This window comes from Coregonus lavaretus, assembly GCF_964263955.1.
Source record: "Coregonus lavaretus genome assembly, contig: HAP1_SCAFFOLD_2430, whole genome shotgun sequence".
Taxonomy (NCBI): domain Eukaryota; kingdom Metazoa; phylum Chordata; class Actinopteri; order Salmoniformes; family Salmonidae; genus Coregonus; species Coregonus lavaretus.
In genome coordinates, this window is record NW_028162918.1 from 8407 (window position 1) to 29761 (window position 21355).

Genomic DNA, 21355 nt, shown 5'->3' on the forward strand with positions numbered 1-21355 from the left:
GGTAATTCAAAATTGAATGTTCAATCAATCCTTTTAAGGGCAACTTCTAAAGGCATTCCATTTGTTACCCACCACCAGAAAGAGCTATGCGCTTACCAGGTTAGTTATAAGGTCATTTAGCACCCTCTAATGGGCTATATAGGTAAGTAGCCTACTGTAAGCCCTACAGTAAATCAAATGTGCAGGTTTTGAAACAAAGCAAAGGCCAGGGATACATTTTCCAGAAAGAGTGGCAATATGGGAAATATATAGGGAAGAATATAGAGTAAAAACAATGTTGTTGTGCACTCAAATGGATAACATCTAAGGCCATGGAGACTTGGTATAAGGTGCTCTTTGAAAATGGGTAATGTGTGGGACTGGCAGAAAAACAAGGGGAATGACGGCCACCACTTAGAAAACGAAAAATGTAGAAAAAAATGTGTCGTGGGGCTTACTTACTTTTCAGACAAACAAAGCAGTGTAATGGGTTCGCACTCAAACATATGTCGCATAAAGCTCACTTCATTATTCGATGTTTTTAATTTTTTTGCATCAGTGATCGCAAACACAGACGTTTCGGCTTTACAGCCTTCTTCAGTGTGTAGATACAATTGTATTTTATTCAAAACAGCATTTGTAAAGAACAACATATGAGCAGCAGGTGTTTTTAATCAGGGTTGCCACTCATCTGCCAATCAGGGATGTGGCTTTTCTGGTCTACCTGTATACAAATTAGTCACAAAGAGATACAGAATTATAGGGTATGAGAGTGGGCACGAAGGGCAACTCACAAATCAATCGCCCAAGGTGTCCGCTCACCTAAATACATCATATCAATTCATGATAGCACCACTTACTTACTTTTCCCATCAATGCACTCTTGAAGAACAGAGGGAGGAACTTTTTGATTAAAAATGACTATTTCCTTGGCATTTCTACATACAAATGCCAACGCGATAAGGCTTCGTTCATAAGGGCGCAAAAGTAGATCTTGTTTGAGAGAAGTGGTAGAAATTAGTTGACTACCACTATTTTTATAAAATGGATGTTTCATATTAAGTTCAACTGACAGAAATATAATATGTATTTGGTATATAATCAATTTGTCGTTGTGGTCAAAACAATAACCACAGTTTTTGCAATGTGAAAAGAAGGCTACACAAATGTTGTTGTTTTAGGTGCGCTCCAACGCATGCGCAGATCGCCTTCCTCCACTTGTGGAAACAGGATATACGCGCTTCGTCGATACCATCTAAAGGAATTTCAGAATTTGCAAAAATTACGTACAGATAACCCGAAGGAGGAGTCCAAGGAGGGTTTTCTACTTGGGAAGCTTAGCTGTAAGTATCTATCATTCAGAAGACAACCGTCTTTCATTATGTGTTCAATCAAATTATCCTCTGACGGGGAGTTTTATGCGACTGAGTTGTATGAAAGCGGAACTAGACTGCTAGTTTCCACTGCTAGCATAGTGGATCCCTGTGCTAGCCAACAGCACAAACAACTTTACAGGAAGAACTTGTATTTACGTTAGGCGAAATAGCTAAGCTAGCCCAATGCGAGTAAACTTGTTAGCAATGTTTTCAAGGTATTGGAACTGTTATGTATTACAGGTTACTCTCAAAATACAACATTTTCACCAACTTTAGTTTGCTATCTAGGCTAGCTACCAACTGCTTTGGTTGGGTGTTGTTGGTCTGTCTGCGATCACCTTGCTTGCTCTTGTTACAGTACAACTAGCTAGCTACTGAACTTGTAAACTTCCTGCCAACTGATGACCAAACATTTCCAGCTAGTTAACTGTAACGTTAGCTAACTCATAATAAAAATAATAATATACCATTTATATACAATTTATCCAAAGCGACTTACAGTCATGTGCGCATACATTTTTACGTATGGGTGGTCCCGGGGATCGAACCCACTACCCTGGCGTTACAAGCGCCACGCTCTACCAATTGAGCTACAGAGGTCCTCATACATCAACAATGTCAGCACAGCCACAGATGAAGGGTTAGTTATTTAAGCAGTAAGGCCCGAGGGGGTGCTATATGGACAATACACCACGGCTAAGGGCTTCTGAAATGCAACGCGGAGTGCCTGGATACAGCCCTTACATGCTGACCACACCGCTCGTGTTGCGAGCATTGCAAAATAAATGTACACATACATGTTATTCAATCATTGCGCCCACACGGCTCGCGCATGTCAACGAGCGTCTGCGTAACCAGGTGCTAAAATAGAACTTGGTTATATTTGTGACGCATGATGCGCTTCAAGTCCCGCCTCTCCCATCTCCTCATTGGTTTTTAGCAGCATATGCCCACGTGGAGGTCCACACTCCAGTCCAGTTGGTGGTGGTAATGCAACTTAAAGTTGGTTGCCAACCGCCATATAAAGTCCAAAGAAGAAGAAGAAGAAGAATCCTGAAGGAGGAGAAATTACTAGAAACGAATTCTGTTTACCCTTTTATCGGTGGATTAATTGTCGGAGTAGAGGACCTTGTGCATTTCAGGTTAAATAACCCAATGTTTATATCCCAGGACAAATTAGCTAGCAACAGCCAGCTAGCTAGCCAAATTGCCATAAATGTTTAATGCTTTTCGACCTGTACCCAAATTAATATAGTTGGTTCAGAGTTCGTTTTGATATTTCAACCTGCGTGTCCTGATCGCGTCTGCTGTGGGTGGACAAAATCAACATTTGCGCGATGGCGGTCTGGTCAGCCTGTTAGTCGTGGTATATTGGCCATATACCACAAACCCACAATGTGCCGTAATGCTATTATAAACTGGTTACCAACGTAATACGAACAGTAAACAAGTCATTTTGCATCATACCCTTGGTATATTGTTTTGATATACCACAGCTTTTAGCCAATCAGCATCCAGGACCCGGTTTATAATATAATCTTTGGCACAGCAGTGGAATCACCCACACAGAACAAGTTAGCAGATCAATTATTGACTCAACAGGGGTTCAGTAGTCGGATTCCGTTGCTAAATGTTTTGTCTGCAACGGAAACCGTTTACTATAGGAACCCAACAGAACGAAATGGGGCGGGACCTACTGAAATTTGTCCAACAGAAACTATAGTTTTCGTTGCAAAACGTGGTACGTTTGGAGTAAACTGTTTCCATTGCAAAACGTTTTGTAACAGACAAAACGTTTTGCAATGGAATCTGACTAATGAATACATCCCAACTGTCATAATGTCATGTGTTTCAATCGATTGTATTGCCATCAAATGATATTTTGTTGACCGTTAGTAGCCGATTTAAACACAACTCCACAATTTACGATGGAGTTGAGCAGAGACTAGTGTTGAGAGAATGCTGAGAGTGTGCAAAGCTGTCATCAAGGCAAAGGGTGGCTATATTGAAGAATCTCAAATATAAAATATATTTTGATTTGTTTAACACTATTTTGGTTACTACATGATTCCATGTGTTATTTCATAGTTTTGATGTCTTCACTATTATTCTACAATGTAGAAAATAGTCAAAATAAAGAAAAACTCTTGAATGAGTAGGTGTGTCCAAACTTTTGACTGGTACTGTATATATACTTTCATTTTAGCAGGAAAGATATTACAATTTATACATATCCCAGGCAAAAAAAAAAAATAATTGGAAATGTAAACAAACGCACATCTACACACATACGTGAGTGGCGCAGTGGTCTAAGGCACTGCATCGCAGTGCTAACTGTGCCACTAGAGATCCTGGTTCGAATCCAGGCTCTGTCGCAGCCGGCCGCGACTGGGAGACTCATGGGCGGCGCACAATTGGCCCAGCGTCGTCCAGGGTAGGGCAGGGAATGGCCGGCAGGGATGTAGCTCAGTTGATAGAGCATGGCGTTTGCAACGCCAGGGTTGTGGGTTCGATTCCCTCGGGGGGCCAGTATAAAAAAATATGTATTCACTAACTGTAAGTCGCTCTGGATAAGAGCGTCTGCTAAATGACTAAAATGTAAATGTAATACGTTCATATACACACAGCAACTGCACAGCCTACATAGAATTAATTTAATAATAATAATGTAAACTCTCTGCACAATCAGTCCTGCGTTCAAATACTATTCCAAATACCCCAAGTACTTTCACATGCATTTGAAGCAAGTATTCAGACGTCTTCCACCTTGAAAATACAAATAATTGAACACTTCAATATACCTGGAAATACTCAAATATACACTCCCATGGGCTCCCGAGTGGCGCAGCGGTCCAAGGCACTGCATCTCAGTGCTTGAGGCGTCACTACAGACCCCCTGGTTCGATTCCAGGCTGTATCACAACCGGCCGTGATTGGGAGTCCCAAAGGGCGGCGCACAATTGGCCCAGCGTCGTCCGGGTTTGGCCGGTGTAGGCCGTCATTGTAAATAAGAATTTGTTCTTAACTGACTTGCCTAGTTAAATAAAAAATTCAACCCAGGCATCTGAAAACGATACTTGAAACAAGCATCAGAAAATCCTGGCAAATACAACTTGGCAGACCACCTGGCCTTTACAGATAACCACTCAAACAAAAGCACCCGTTTTGGGCTGTGTATTTGAAAATACTCTACCGCCCTGAATTGCCCCAACCCAACCCAACACACCCCACCCACCGAGCTTCAGGATCTTAGTGAAACATTTATTATTGGCTTTGTGTGTACGGGGCCAGAGTGACAGTCCACAGGATGGCAGACCCCCAGGGCCAGCACAGAGCAGCCCAGCAGCTAGGGATTGCCTAAAGCGGGATCTCCTCTGACGTGGGCATGTTTTCAATACAGACTCCTTTTGTCTTACTGTATTCCATATAAGGCTTCCAGACCTAATGAAAATCACCCAGTATACCCTTAATCTTATAATAAATCAAATCTGGTGGTACGTAGCTTGGCATTTCTACCATGTGGGAGGATAACCAGCCTTCCAATGAATGCCAGTGCATTTCTTAGCCACTATAAATGCTAGGTTACACCGTTTCTTCTCCAGTGTCAAGACTTCTCCATTTGTTTTGATCTTGGGTATGGAACCCACAGCTAAATAATTGTTTGAAAGCCATTAGGAGGTGAGAAATCGATATTTTTTTCTGCTTTGTTCTGGTCATTTTTGATCTGTATTGAACTCTATTACAACTTGGCAGACAAAGACATGGACGTACGTGGCATAATGCAGGGGTTCCTAAACTTTTTCACTCAGGCCCCCCTTCCAGCTTTGGGGAATCCACCCCCCCCCCCCCCCCACGACAATGTCTATGGGCACACTCACCTGTTCATGACACACTGTTCACACCCCTCTTGTCGGCAGAGAGACAGTTTAGCAGGTTTAAAGCAAATTATCTTGCAATTCTATACATTTTGCCATGTCTAATGTGTATTCATGTGATATTTGAGTGACTCAAACATTACAACAAAATCTATGGGCTAGAAAAATAAAACAAGCTAGTTTTACGGAGCCATAAGGTACCTATGTGTGTAGTCATTGTCATGGCATCATAGAAGTGTGAACAACCGAAGAACGGAGGGATAAGGAAGAAAGAGAGATGAGAGACGTCACATCACAGATGTTGAAACCCGACCTGGGGGAACTGGTGTGATTGGAAAAGCAGGAAATGTGTGTCCCTGTTGTGTTGTGGAGGCATGGAATAGATTGATAGGTTGGTCAAACACAATAGTTGGGCTGTATGGAGTGGAATTGTGGCAAGATGAATGGGTATGTACTGTAGCCTATTTAATCGTCATAGTAGTGATATGTGGTCCTGTCAGTCATACGTGTGGTGATATTGCAGCTGTGTGTAGTGTGAAAAAGGCATTTATGGTGCGAGAGAGTGACAGGGGCATAGGGCGATGTAGCAATAGTCTGTGTTAGTGTTGCCATGAAAAATGGCAGCACTCTGGAGTGACATATTTCCCGTCAGTCTGAAATGTAGGCGACTGATGTGTTCTTAAAGGAAAGGTTGCACAATATAAACTCAGCAAAAAAAGAAACGTCCTCTCACTGTCAACTGCGTTTATTTTCAGCAAACTTTAACATGTGTAAATATTTGAATGAACATAACAAGATTCAACAACTGAGACATAAACTGAACAAGTTCCACAGACATGTGACTAACAGAAATTGAATAATTTGTCCCTGAACAAAGGGGGGGTCAAAATCAAAAGTAACAGTCAGTATCTGGTGTGGCCACCAGCTGCATTAAGTACTGCAGTGCATCTCCTCCTCATGGACTGCACCAGATTTGCCAGTTCTTGCTGTGAGATGTTACCCCACTCTTCCACCAAGGCACCTGCAAGTTCCCGGACATTTCTGGGAGGAATGGCCCTAGCCCTCACCCTCCGATCCAACAGGTCCCAGACGTGCTCAATGGGATTGAGATCCGGGCTCTTTGCTGGCCATGGCAGAACACTGACATTCCTGTCTTGCAGGAAATCACGCACAGAACGAGCAGTATGGCTGGTGGCATTGTCATGCTGGAGGGTCATGTCAGGATGAGCCTGCAGGGAGGGTACCACATGAGGGAGGAGGGTGTCTTCCCTGTAACGCACAGCTTTGAGTTTGCCTGCAATGACAACAAGCTCAGTCCGATGATGCTGTGACACACCGCCCCAGACCATGACGGACCCTCCACCTCCAAATCGATCCCGCTCCAGAGTACAGGCCTCGGTGTAACGCTCATTCCTTCAATGATAAACGCCAATCCGACCATCACCCCTGGTGAGACAAAACCGCGACTCGTCAGTGAAGAGCACTTTTTGCTAGTCCTGTCTGGTCCAGCGACGGTGGGTTTGTGCCCATAGGCGACGTTGTTACCGGTGATGTCTGGTGAGGACCTGCCTTACAACAGGCCTACAAGCCCTCAGTCCAGCCTCTCTCAGCCTATTGCGGACAGTGAGCACTGATGGAGGGATTGTGCGTTCCTGGTGTAACTCGGGCTGTTGTTGTTGCCATCCTGTACCTGTCCCGCAGGTGTGATGTTCGGATGTACCGATCCTGTGCAGCTGTTGTTACACGTGGTCTGCCACTGCAAGGACGATCAGCTGTCTGTCCTGTCTCCCTGTAGCGCAGTCTTAGGCGTCTCACAGTACGGACATTGCAATTTATTGCCCTGGCCACATCTGCAGTCCTCATGCCTCCTTGCAGCATGCCTAAGGCACATTCACGCAGATGAGCAGATGGGCATCTTTCTTTTGGTGTTTTTCAGAGTCCGTAGAAAGGCCTCTTTAGTGTCCTGTTAGTGTCTTAACGACCGTTCCACGGGTGCATGTTCATTAATTGTTTATGGTTCATTGAACAAGCATGGGAAACAGTGTTTAAACCCTTTACAATGAAGATCTGTGAAGTTATATGGATTTTTAAGAATTATCTTTGAAAGACAGGGTCCTGAAAAAGGGACGTTTCTTTTTTTGCTGAGTTTATGTTCCACAAATCTAACAACTTAGATTGATCATATTCCATCTAAATGGTCTTTATGCAAAATGTAATAATAAAAATAAAATAAAATCATTATACACTTCTATTTTCACAAGTTTAATTACATTTCTCAAAAACTCCTATACCAACAATACATTGCGGCTTTGACGTCAAGAAAGGAACTGCCTGCGGGTGGCTTTGGTGATGGAGGCCAATCGGGTAAAAAGGTACTAAAGTGCCCAAATAATTGTATCATGTTAAGTTGCTAGTAGATAGTTTTTCGTCCGGTGCACTAACTGGCCCACTCAGATCTAGTATGCTGTTTGGGGGTGGAATAAGTTAGCAGGCAAGCTACAACAACTCCAACACTGGATGGATTAATGTCACAATGCACATTGACGCAGGTTTATTCCACAAAAGCAATAACCATGTTTCCATCTGCAGCTTTTATGTGAGTAGTCATACCGTATTGTTTAAAAAAAATCACGACAGCTGTCATGGAAACAGTAAATATTGGCACAATTTTATAAATGCAGACAGATCATTTGTTCGTTCGACATGATGGGATCTTTTTGTGTCTGTAAAATTAATTATGCGAGATATGGTCTAAGGCACTGCATCACAGTGCTAGCTGTGCCACTAGAGATCCTGGTTCGAATCCAGGCTCTGTCGTAGCCGGCCGCGACCGGGAGACCCATGGGGTGGCGCGCAATTGGCCCAGCGTCGTCCAGGGTAGGGGAGGGAATGGCCGGCAGGGATGTAGCTCAGTTGATAGAGCCAGGGTTTTGGGTTTGATTCCCACAGGGGGTATGAAAAAATATATATAATGTATGCACTAACTGTAAGTCGCTCTGGATAAGAGCGTCTGCTAAATGACTAAAATGTCAAAATATGGAGCTGGAAATGCATTCATGATATTAATATTGAAATAACAACCATCATATCGAAGTAAACTTGGAGTCTCACGATGACATGGTGTGTAGTCCTCCCATTACGACTCGGGAAACCATGCAGTTTATTAGGCTACAGATGAAATAAGTTATGATGAACTTCACAGGGTGGTGAACGTGCACAGTGATCTTGATGCTCCTTTCCAATAAATATCGACGGTCTGATTCTGGTGACATGATTGTTGCTCGACAGCAGTTTGATAAATACAAATATTCTCCCTCTTATCCATAATAATCTCATCATGTAGACCAGCCCACCCAACACAGTCACACTGTATCTGCTAGCTGTTGGCTACAGCGCACGTGCCAAGACCAGAGTAGGCACATTTGCTATTTAACGCAAAAGTTTTTGTGACAAAACTATCGGTAGAGTTGAAAATGTGATGGAAACACATTGAACGTTGAACTTTTATTCGGTACATGAAAACGTAAGCGAAAAATATAGTTTTTTGACATTTTGTGTGCACTATGTCATCACGCACTGTAACAAGTCAGTTTGGTGGAAACACCACTGGTGGGAAAATACACATCTTCTTTATGCGGATTTTAGAATATTGTCACCACTTTATTTTAAGAATGTGAAATGTCCGAATAATAGTAGAGTGATTTATTTCAGCTTAGAATTCTTTCATCACATTCCCAGTGGGTCAGAAGTTTACATACACTCAATTAGTATTTGGTAGCATTGCACAAAGTAGATGTCCAAACCGACTTGCCAAAACTATAGTTTGTTAACAAGAAATGTGTGGAGTGGTTGAAAAACAAGTTTTAATGACTCCAACCTAAGTGTATGTAAACTTCCGACTTCAACTGTAGCTATTGTTCATTTCAAGATATTATGGTTATGATTCAGGTGCTGTACTTGTCAACCGAGCCCTAGGTCCTGAATTTCAACTAGATCTTTAATAGGCTACATCTAGGCTATGGCTGTTAGTACAAACAGTCAGTCCACCTCTGGTGCTATGTTATGTTGATAACTGACTGCTTTCTTGATTTGAAGTTTCTGTTGAATGAAAGTCAAGTAGGCTTATGTGTGTTATGGCTATCTTGAGTTCAGGTTGCCACTTGTTACAAAGACTTCCATGCCCTTGTACATTCATTGGAGTCAAACATTTGTAATAAAAAACATCTTAGTTGCAGCAGTCTTCAATGGAAGAGCTCGTCAGCATTTCACACATGAACCTTGAACAGAACATATTTTCTGCTGCTTTTCTCAAATGCACTCCATATGGAGGTCCACTAGTGCTGAGCGATTAACGGAAATGTCAGTTATTTTTCATTTTTTAAAATACTAATTCACAGACTTCGGTTCAATTATACTGAACAAAAATATAAACGCAACATGTACAGTGAGGGAAAAAAGTATTTGATCCCCTGCTTATTTTGTACGTTTGCCCACTGACAAAGACATGATCAGTCTATAATTTTAATGGTAGGTTTATTTGAACAGTGAGAGACAGAATAACAACAAAAAAATCCAGAAAAACTGATGTAAAAAATGTTAGGAATTGATTTGCATTTTAATAAGGGAAATAAGTATTTGACCCCTCTGCAAAACATGACTTAGTACTTGGTGGCAAAACCCTTGTTGGCAATCACAGAGGTCAGATGTTTCTTGTAGTTGGCCACCAGGTTTGCACACATCTCAGGAGGGATTTTGTCCCACTCCTCTTTGCAGATCTTCTCCAAGTCATTAAGGTTTCGAGGCTGACGTTTGGCAACTCTATGGGATTAAGGTCTGGAGACTGGCTAGGCCACTCCAGGACCTTAATGTGCTTCTTCTTGAGCCACTCCTTTGTTGCCTTGGCCGTGTGTTTTGGGTCATTGTCATGCAGGAATACCCATCCAAGACTCATTTTCAATGCCCTGGCTGAGGGAAGGAGGTTCTCACCCAAGATTTGACGGTACATGGCCCCGTCCATCGTCCCTTTGATGCGGTGTAGTTGTCTTGTCCCCTTAGCAGAAAAACACCCCCAAAGCATAATGTTTCCACCTCCATGTTTGACGGTGGGGATGGTGTTCTTGGGGTCATAGGCAGCATTCCTCCTCCTCCAAACACGGTGAGTTGAGTTGATGCCAAAGAGCTCGATTTTGGTTTCATCTGACCACAACACTTTCACCCAGTTCTCCTCTGAATCATTCAGATGTTCATTGGCAAACTTCAGACGGGCCTGTATATGTGCTTTTTTGAGCAGGGGGACCTTGCGGGCGCTGCAGGATTTCAGTCCTTCACGGCATAGTGTGTTACCAAATGTTTTCTTGGTGACTATGGTCCCAGCTGCCTTGAGATCATTGACAAGATCCTCCCGTGTAGTTCTGGGTTGATTCCTCACCGTTCTCATGATCATTGCAACTCCACGAGGTGAGATCTTGCATGGAGCCCCAGGCCGAGGGAGATTGACAGTTTTTTGTGTTTCTTCCATTTGCGAGTAATCGCACCAAGCTGCTTGGCGATGGTCTTGTAGCCCATTCCAGCCTTGTGTAGGTCTACAATCTTGTCCCTGACATCCTTGGAGAGCTCTTTGGTCTTGGCCATGGTGATTGCTTCTGTGGACAGGTGTCTTTTATACAGGTAACAAGCTGAGATTAGTAGCACTCCCTTTAAGAGTGTGCTCCTAATTTCAGCTCGCTACCTGTATAGAAGACACCTGGGAGCCAGAAATCGTTCTGATTGAGAGGGGGTCAAATACTTATTTCCCTCATTAAAATGCAAATCAATTTATAACAATTTTGACAGGTGTTTTTTTGTTATTCTGTCTCTCACTGTTCAAATAAACATACCATTAAAATTATAGACTGATCATTTCTTTGTCAGTGGACAAACGTACAAAATCAGCAGGGGATCAAATACTTTTTTCCCTCTCTGTAAAGTGTTAGTCCCATGTTTCATGAGCTGAAACAAAAGATCCCAGAACTTTTCCTTACACACAAAAAGCTTATTAAAAACAAAAATGTACATCCCTGTTAGTGAGCATTTCTCCTTTGCCAAGATAATCCATCCACCTGACAGGTGTGGCTGAGAAGTATTTCTGTCTGTATTAAAGCCCATTTGTGGGAGGAAAAACTCCTTCTGATTGGCTGTGCCTGGCTCCCTAGTGGTTAGGCCTGGCTGCCAAGTGGGTGGGCATATACCTTCCTAGGCCCACCCATGGCTGCACCCCTGCCCAGTCATGTGAAATCTGTAGATTAGGGCGTAATACATGTCTTTCAATTGACTGATTTCCTTATATGAACTGTAAAATCGTTGACATTTTTGCATGTTGCGTTTTATACACTGCTCAAAAAAATAAAGGGAACACTTAAACAACACAATGTAACTCCAAGTCAATCACACTTCTGTGAAATCAAACTGTCCACTTAGGAAGCAACACTGATTGACAATACATTTCACATGCTGTTGTGCAAATGGAATAGATAACAGGTGGAAATTATAAGCAATTAGCAAGACACCCCCAATAAAGGACTGGTTTTGCAGGTGGTGACCACAGATCACTTCTCAGTTCCTATGCTTCCTGGCTGATGTTTTGGTCACTTTTGAATGCTGGCGGTGCGTTCACTCTAGTGGTAGCATGAGACGGAGTCTACAACCCACACAAGTGGCTCAGGTAGTGCAGCTCATCCAGGATGGCACATCAATGCGAGCTGTGGCAAGAAGGTTTGCTGTGTCTGTCAGCGTAGTGTCCAGAGCATGGAGGCGCTACCAGGAGACAGGCCAGTACATCAGGAGACGTGGAGGAGGCCGTAGGAGGGCAACAACCCAGCAGCAGGACTGCTACCTCCGCCTTTGTGCAAGGAGGAGCAGGAGGAGCACTGCCAGAGCCCTGCAAAATGACCTCCAGCAGGCCACAAATGTGCATGTGTCTCCTCAAACGGTCAGAAACAGACTCCATGAGGGTGGTATGAGGGCCCGACGTCCACAGGTGGGGGTTGTGCTTACAGCCCAACACCGTGCAGGACGTTTGGCATTTGCCAAAGAACACCAAGATTGGCAAATTCGCGACTGTCGCCCTCTGCTCTTTACAGATGAAAGCAGGTTCACACTGAGCACTTGTGACAGACGTGACAGAGTCTGGAGACGCCGTGGAGAACGTTCTGCTGCCTGCAACATCCTCCAGCATGACCGGTTTGGCGGTGGGTCAGTCATGGTTGTGAGGTGGCATTTCTTTGGGGGGCCGCACAGCCCTCCATGTGCTCGCCAGAGGTAGCCTGACTGCCATTAGGTACCGAGATGAGATCCTCAGACCCCTTGTGAGACCATATGCTGGTGTGGTTGGCCCTGGGTTCCTCCTAATGCAAGACAATGCTAGACCTCATGTGGCTGGAGTGTGTCAGCAGTTCCTGCAAGAGGAAGGCATTGATGTTATGGACTGGCCCGCCCGTTCCCCAGACCTGAATCCAATTGAGCACATCTGGGACATCATGTCTCGCTCCATCCACCAACGCCACGTTGCACCACAGACTGTCCAGGAGTTGGCGGATGCTTTAGTCCAGGTCTGGGAGGAGATCCCTCAGGAGACCATCCGCCACCTCATCAGGAGCATGCCCAGGCGTTGTAGGGAGGTCATACAGGCACGTGGAGGCCACACACACTACTGAGCCTCATTTTGACTTGTTTTAAGGACATTACATCAAAGTTGGATCAGCCTGTAGTGTGGGTTTCCACTTTAATTTTGAGGGTGACTCCAAATCCAGACCTCCATGGGTTGATAAATTTGATTTCCATTGATAATTTTTGTGATTTTTGTTGTCAGCACATTCAACTGTGTAAAGAAAAAAGTATTTCATACGATTATTTCATTCATTCAGATCCAGGATGTGTTATTTTAGTGTTCCTTTATTTTTTTTGAGCAGTGTATTTTTGTTCAGTATACTTTGAAGAACTAGTAAAATAGTGAATTTTGTCAGACAGCATAGGCAGCAGCTCTATAGAGAGGAGATGATGACTTGAAATGAAATACTACAATCATCAAATAAAACAATATACACAACTGAAATATTAGATCCTGTGATTTTATTGCGATCGAGTTCCGAACATATTGCTCACCATATGTTTTCTGCAGAGGGACGAGAGCCATGAGAAAACAAGTTTAGATCAGTCATGGAAATAAAAATGCTGAAAACTTTGGCTCCCTATTTAAAAAGAAGATGGAGAACAAGCTATGAAGGAAAAATACTGGAGTTTTGGTACAGCCAACTGGCGCAGGAATAATATTGCGATATTGTCAAAACAATCCAATACGATATATCTTCAAATAATATCCTGATATGTAGCTTAACTGTATAATTTTTTGCCCCCATCACTACATTCTACGCCGTATGTTAGTTTAGATATTGGACACAGACACTAAAACACTATTTTTAGTCATAGTGGAGAGTATGTTGATTCTGTCTGCAAAGTTCAATGGTACCTTTCAGACAAGTTCAAATGGATATCTGTGAACCCTTCTCTCTCTCTCTCTCTCTCTCTCTCTCTCTCTCTCTCTCTCTCTCTCTCTCTCTCTCTCTCTCTCTCTCTCTCTCTCTCTCTCTCTCTCTCTCTCTCTCTCTCTCTCTCTCTCTCTCTCTCTCTCTCTCGCCTCAGAGTGTAGAGCTTGGTGTGACAGGAGGAGCCTCCAACTTCAACAGCACTAAAATGGCGGACATGTCAGTGGAAGAGATCACCACGAGGGCCAACCAAGTGACCGATGAGGTACAGCTGCCACCCGTATCCATGGAGACACTAGGAATGGGGGTAGTATTAGCTTAGCTCCTGTGTCAACTCATATAGAGAAGGAGTAACACATTGATGGGAAAAACTCTTGCTTACTGAGCACAGCTAGGCTACATCTAAGAAAATAATTTATTCAGATCTAAGTTAGTGCACCATTCTGTTAATACCTTCTATGGTTTTAGACTGTACTAATAGTGTGGTCCTCTGCCATTTTGATTCTAATCTGTATCTCTTGTCTTACCAACCTGTGTTTCTCTTTCTGTCTCTCTCTCCCTCTTCTTGCTGCCTGACTGACAGACTGATACCTATGTGCCGAGTTTAGTCCAACATGGCATGGGGTAAACTGTCACAGTAACCTGATTACTGTACAACACACACACACACCAGGTTTCTCCCCAAATAATCTGAGGGGCGCTGCGCCAGTTTGTGGACTTGGCTGCGCCACTATGTAAAAAATAAATAAAAAATGTGTGGCTTGTCGTTCTGTGCGAGGAATAAATATTCCAAACAGACTCTGGGACAGTTGTGGGACGATAGAGCATAAATGCATATAACCAGTATACAGAAAAAACTAATGTAAAGAAATGAGGCTGATGCAACCGATGAGAACGTTTAACTTAAAATGTTGATAAACTATTATTTATTCTCATTATGAGAACAGCAATGTGCACACGGCAGTAGGCTATACACGGAATGTTCCAAAATGCAATTAGCGGGAAAACACTGATCATAAAATGACTAATGTCAAGGTTTTAAACAATTCACTTTATGGTTAAATCATTTCAAAATGCTGACTGCCTCCACTCAAATTGCAAGGTGGGTGATGGCCAATGGCCTTTCTCTCCTATCTGAACGAACCGTGCCTCGAGGATGTTGACAGAATCAAGCCTTTAGACGTTAATGATAATTATCCTACATTATTTTTGTCAAACATGACTGGCGTTTAGCATACAGTGCCTTCGGAAAGTATTCAGACCCCTTGACTTTTTCCACATTTTGTTACGTTACAGCCTTATTCTAAAATTGATTTTTAAAAAAAAAGTAAAAACTCAGCAATCTACACACAATACCCCATAATGGCAAAGCGAAAAATGGGTTGTTAGAAATTTTTGCAGATGTATTATATAAAAAGAAAAAACATACCTTATTTACATAAGTATTCAGACCCTTTGCTATGAGACTCGAAGTTGAGCTCAGGTGCATCCTGTTTCCATTGATCATCCTTGAGATGTTTCTACAACTTGATTGGAGTCCACCTGTGGTAAATTCAATTGATTGGACATGATTTGGAAAGGCACACACCTGTCTATATAAGGTCCCACAGTTGAGAGTGCATGTCAGAGCAAAAACCAAGCCGTGAGGTCAAAGGAATTGTCCGGAAAGCTTAGAGACAGGATTGTGTCGAGGCACAGATCTGGGGAAGGGTACGAAAAAAGTTCTGCAGCGTTGAAGGTCCCCAAGAACACAGTGGCCTCCATCATTCTTAAATGGAAGAAGTTTGGAACCACCAAGACTCTTCCTAGAGCTGGCCAAACTGAGCAACTGGGGGAGAAGGGCCTTGGAACCCGATGGTCACTCTGACAGAGCTCGAGAGTTCCTCTGTGGAGATGGAAGAACCTTCCAGAAGGACAACCATCTCTGTAGCACACCACCAATCAGGCATTTATGGTAGTGGCCAGACGGAAGCCACTCTTCAGTAAAAGGCACATGACAGCCCGCTTGGAGTTTGCCAAAAGGCACCTAAAGACTCTCAGACCATGAGAAACAAGATTCTCTGGTCTGATGAAACCAAGATTGAACTCTTTGGCCTGAATGCCAAGCGTTGACGTCTGGAGGAAACCTGGCACCATCCCTACGGTGAAGCATGGTGGTGGCAGCATCATGCTGTGAGGATGCTTTTCAGCGGCAGGGACTGGGAGACTAGTCAGGATCGAGGGAAAGATGAACGGAGCAAAGTACAGGGAGATCCTTGATGAAAACCTGCTCCAGAGCGCTCAAGACCTCAGACTGGGGCGAAGGTTCACCTTCCAACAGGACAACGACCCTAAGCACACAGCCAAGACAACGCAGGAGTGGCTTCAGGACAAGTCTCTGAATGTCCTTGAGTGGCCCAGCCAGAGCCCGAACTTGAACCCGATCCAACATCTCTGGAGAGACCAAAAATAGCTGTGCAGTGACGCTCCCTATCTAACCTGACAGAGCTTGAGAGGATCTGCAGAGAAGAATGGGAGAAACTCCACAAATACATGTGCCAAGCTTGAATCAAGGCTGTAAGCAGTGCCAAAGGTGCTTCAACAAAGTACTGAGTAAAGGGTCTGAATACTTATGTAAATGTGATATTTCTGTTTTTTATTTTTGATAAATTAGCATTAAAAATAAATGTTTTTGCTTTTTCATTATGGGGTATTGTGTATAGATTGATGGGGGGGGGGGGGGGGGGCATGTCAGTGGACATTTAAACAATTTTAGAATAAGGCTGTAATGTAACAATGTGGAAAAAGTAAAGGGGTCTGAATACTTTCCGAAGTTACTGTGTTTATATATATCTCTCACACACAAAAGTATGTGGACACCCTTTCAAATTTGTGGATTCGGCACTTTCAGCGACGTTGCTGACAGGTGTATAAAATCAAGCACACGACCATGCAATAGCCTTACTGAAGAGCTCAGTGACTTTCAACGTGGCACTGTCTTAGGATGCAACCTTTCCAACAAGTCAGTTCGTCAAATTTCTACCCTGCTAGAGCTGCCCTGGTCAACTGTAAGTGCTGTTATTGTGAAGTGGAATAATGGAGATTGCATGGCTGTGTGCTTGATTTTACACACCTGTCAGCAACGGGTGTGGCTGAAATAGCCGACTCCACTAATTTGAAGGGGTGTCCACATACATCTGTGTGTGTGTGTGTGTGTGTATGTAGAGCCAAAATAAGAAAAAATGCTACACTGTCCCAATAATTACAGAGGGCACTGTGAGATATACTCCAGCAATTTGGATTTGAAATTATACAATGACTATGAGGTTAAAGTGCCGACTGTCAGCTTTAATTTGAGGGTATATTCACCCATATCGAGTGAACAGTTGAGATATTACAGCACTTTTGTACATAGTCGTCCCCCCCCCCCCCATTTTAGGTGGCCAAAAGTATTGGGACAAACATGTAGTAAAAAGTTTGGTATTTGGTCCCATATTCTTAGCACGCGTGGTCCTCTGTAGCTCAGCTGGTAGAGCACGGCGCTTGTAACGCCAAGGTAGTGGGTTCGATCCCCGGGACCACCCATACACAAAAAAAATGTATGCACGCATGACTGTAAGTCGCTTTGGATAAAAGCGTCTGCTAAATGGCATATTTATTTTTATTTATTTTATGATTACATCAAACTTGTGACTCTACAGTTTTGGTTGTGTTTTTCAGTTTTCTAATCATTTTAATTGGCTATTTTGGTTAATGGCCTTGGTGCCCTGGCAGATTGGGCATCTCTTGAAGCCCAAATGGCCTTGCCCCTAAAATCAGGAAATTCCAGGCCTGGTGACAAACACGCACTGTGAATTACTTGAATTACTCTTGCCTGGCTCTCATGGTCCCTGTTCTGTTGACCATTTTGAAAAATGTAATTTTAGGAAAAATACTGTGGAAAATATTAATTAATTTGCACTTAATCACTGTTTGCTATTTTATTTTAATTTAAGGCTCTAGATTGCAGGAAATGGCAGTTACAGGTGTTCAATCTAAACGTGAGCACAGCCCCCCTACGGGCCTTCCCCTCGCCTCAATAAACAGCACCACCTTTCTTAAAAGATCCTGTGGAGAACCCTGCACACACACACACACATAGATTTGAATGGTTAAGAAGGCTAAGAAATGTGTCCGAGGGGGTTAATCATTTTCAACTCTGTATGTTGAGGTGACATGGTGTAACAGTTCATGCGGATTAAGTCCTCATGTCCCGAGTAATCATTCCCCTCTCTCCTACCTCTACCTTCTCTGCTGTAGGCTACACCTTTCAGTCTTTCACAGTTATGTTACTAATAGGGCCTCTCTCTCCATCTCTCTGTCTCACCTGACTTGCCTGCTTTGACTGCATAAAGTCATCATGTGACCTGGTGCTGCTGTTGTGTAGGACTGTGCTGTTGTGAGGGAGATGGTTAATCTACCTCACCTGACCAGGCACAGTTCAGCCATATGTAAACTACTTAGACCTGAATCTCTGTGGGGCCAGTTAAATAGAGAACCATGTGTCGGGCTCACCTAACAGGTTTTAAAATTAGGACAACTTACGAATTGAATTGAGTACAACGTATAAGAAGCCTTTCATATTACCTAGACTCTAGAGCCTCCTCTCGTGCGCGTCTGTACCCCTGAAAGACTCAATCAAAACAGTGATAAAGAGCTCTGTAAGGTGTCTCTTGGTTGTGTTTCTGTGTCTGTTCAGCTGTCATGTTCTAGAGGCTAGGTAGCACTCTCTACTGAGCGATCAATGAAATTGTATTTTATAAAGCCCTGTTTACATCAGCAGTTGTCACAAAGTTCTTAACACAGCCTAAAACCCCAAAAGAGCAAGCAATGCAGATGTGGAAGCACAGTGGCTATGAAAAACTCCCTAGAAAGGCAGAAGCCTGGACTGGAACCAGGCTCTGACGAGTGGCCAGTCCTCTTCTGGCTGAGCCTATTACCTACTTGTACCTTACAATAAGACCCTATTTTGTCTATTTTGTCCTCTACAGTCCTTGGAGAGCACCAGGCGGATGCTACAGATGACCGAGGAGGTGAGACACACATTGTTATTGCTCTAACAGTCTAACCCAACACAAAGCCCTCTGTTATTACATACAGAAGTACACTGAACAAGAAATATAACTATTTCAAAGATTTTACTGAGTTACAGTTCATATATGGAAATCAGTCAATTGAAATAAATTCATTAGGCCCTAATCTATGGATTTCACATGACTGGGAATACACATATGCATCTGTTGGTCACAGATACCTTAAAGGTAGGGGCGTGGATCAGAAAACCAGTCAGCATCTGGTGTGCAGCGGGACACATCTCCTTTGCATAGAGTTGATCAGGCTGTTGATTGTGGCCTGTGGAATGTTGTCCCACTCTTCAATGGATGTGCGAAGTTGTTGGATTTAGGTGGGAACTGGAACACGCTGTCGTACATGTCGATCCAGAGCATCCCAAACATGCTCAATGGGTGACATGTCTGCTGAGTATGCAGGCCATGGAAGAACTGGGACATTTTCAGCTTCCAGGAATTGTGTACAGATCCTTGCGACATGGGGCCGTGCATTATCAAGCTGAAACATGAGGTGATGGCGGCGGATGAATGGCACGACAATGGGCCTCAGGATCTCGTCACGGTATCTCTGTGCATTCAAATTGCCATTGATAAAATGCAGTTTTGTTCGTTGTCCGTAGCTTCTGCCTGCCCATACATAACCCCACCACCACCATGGGGCACTCTGTTCACAACGTTGACATCAACAAACCGCTCGCCCACACAACGCCATACACGCTGTCTGCAATCTGTCCGGTACAGTTGAAACCGTGATGAATCCGTGAAGAGCACACTTCTCCAGCATGACAGTGGCCAACGAAGGTGAGTATTTGTCCCCTGTTAAATCTGTTACGACACCGAACTGCAGTCAGGTCAAGACCCTGGTGAGGACGACGAGCACGCAGATGAGCTTCCCTGAGACGGTTTCTGATAGTTTGTGCAGAAATTCTTGGGTTGTGCAAACCCACAGTTCCATTAGCTGTCCGGGTGGCTGTCCCACAGGTGAAGAAGCCGGATGTGGAGGTCCTGGGTTGGCGTGGTTACACGTGGTCTGCAGTTGTGAGGCTGGTTGGACGTACTGCCAAATTCTCTAAAACGACGTTGGAGGCGGTTTATGGTAGAGAAAGGAACATTAAATTCTCTGGCAACAGCTCTGTTGGACATTCCTGCAGTCAGCATGCCAATTGCATGCTCCCTCAACTTGAAACATCTGTGGCGTTGTGTGACAAAACTGCACATTTTGGAGTGGCCTTTTATTGTCCCCAGCACAAGGTGCACCTGTGTAATGATCATGCTGTTCAATCATCTTCTTGATATGCCACACCTGTCAGGTGGATGGATTATCTTGGCAAATGAGAAATCCTCACTAACAGGGATGTAAACATTTGTGCACAACATTTTTGAGAAATACGCTTTTTGTGCGTATGGAAAAGGTCTGGGATCTTTTATTTAAGCTCATGAAACATGGGACCAACACTTTACATGTTGCATTTATATTTTCTTGTGTTGCTGAGCTGTGGTCTTTGAGTTCCTAATGTGGTGCTGAACCGTGGTCTTGTCCTGTGTTCACAGAGCAGGCAGACTGGTGTCAACACCATGGTCATGCTGGACCAACAGGGCGGTGAGTCATAGAGGTCATTGTTACAACCAGTTTGTCAGTGTCGTCAACATTGTTAAAACCAGTTTGCCATTTTAGTAATTGGTTTGTAACTTAAAAGGTGAAATTAATCAATGAATATGGTTTTAGTGTTTGATTTCCCTGAGATGGGTCTTTTGATGTTTTGTGCTGGTTGCATGACAGAGCAACTGAAACGTACAGAGGAGGGTATGGACCAGATCAACCAGGACATGAGGAAGGCTGAGAAGAACCTGACGGACCTGTCCAAGTGCTGTGGCCTCTGTGTCTGCCCCTGTGACAGGTACTGGGCGCTCCTCTTATAGCCAAACTATAACGCAGCGTAGCATGTCAGCTTCTTTCTCACATCTGTCAACGGCAGTTGACCTGCTACACTGCAAATGAGTAATATGTAACTTTCTGTGTTGTACTTTGTTCTGGTAATGTTGATTCTCTCAGAAATGTAAACATGCTAAGAAGCGATCTTGTAAAGAACAGGAAAGCCGCACACTGTTTATGCTCCCAATTCACTGCTTTAGTGACAACGTTTTCTATCTGAAACAAATCTTCATCAGGTCAAAAAGACTGAGTGCTCACATCCCAAAATGTACAAATTTCACATCACATGACCATTACGCACATGACGCATGGTGGGTGTGGAAACAATTCATTTCACTTTTGTGCGTAGTCAATCATAATCAATCACAGAGGTGTGTGTGTGTGTGTGTGTGTGTGTGTGTGTGTGTATATGGCCATAAAGGATTATATGCATACAAATGGGTCCCAAGTTAAAACCTAGGCAACAGTAAAAAATATTACATTGGAAACTGTTGGAATACCTGCCCATGTGACCATTACTCGCAGGACGCGCGGTGGCCGTAGATATAATTACAGTGACCTATTTCAAAAACAACTTGTGTACCTC

The 21355-nt window shown here is 43.5% G+C and overlaps 1 protein-coding gene across 1 annotated transcript in view; it reads left to right on the forward strand.

Annotated features, from left to right (window-relative positions):
* Positions 1-1200: 1200 nt before the first annotated feature.
* Positions 1201-21355, forward strand: part of LOC311118685 (synaptosomal-associated protein 23-like) — a 29955-nt gene continuing 9800 nt past the window's right edge. Inside the window, exons 1-5 of the mRNA XM_084193473.1 lie at positions 1201-1322; positions 13907-14014; positions 18759-18800; positions 20388-20436; positions 20617-20734. Coding sequence (XP_084049599.1) covers positions 13958-14014; positions 18759-18800; positions 20388-20436; positions 20617-20734 — 266 coding nt within the window. The 5' untranslated portion in view covers positions 1201-1322; positions 13907-13957. The remainder of the gene's footprint in view (positions 1323-13906; positions 14015-18758; positions 18801-20387; positions 20437-20616; positions 20735-21355) is intronic.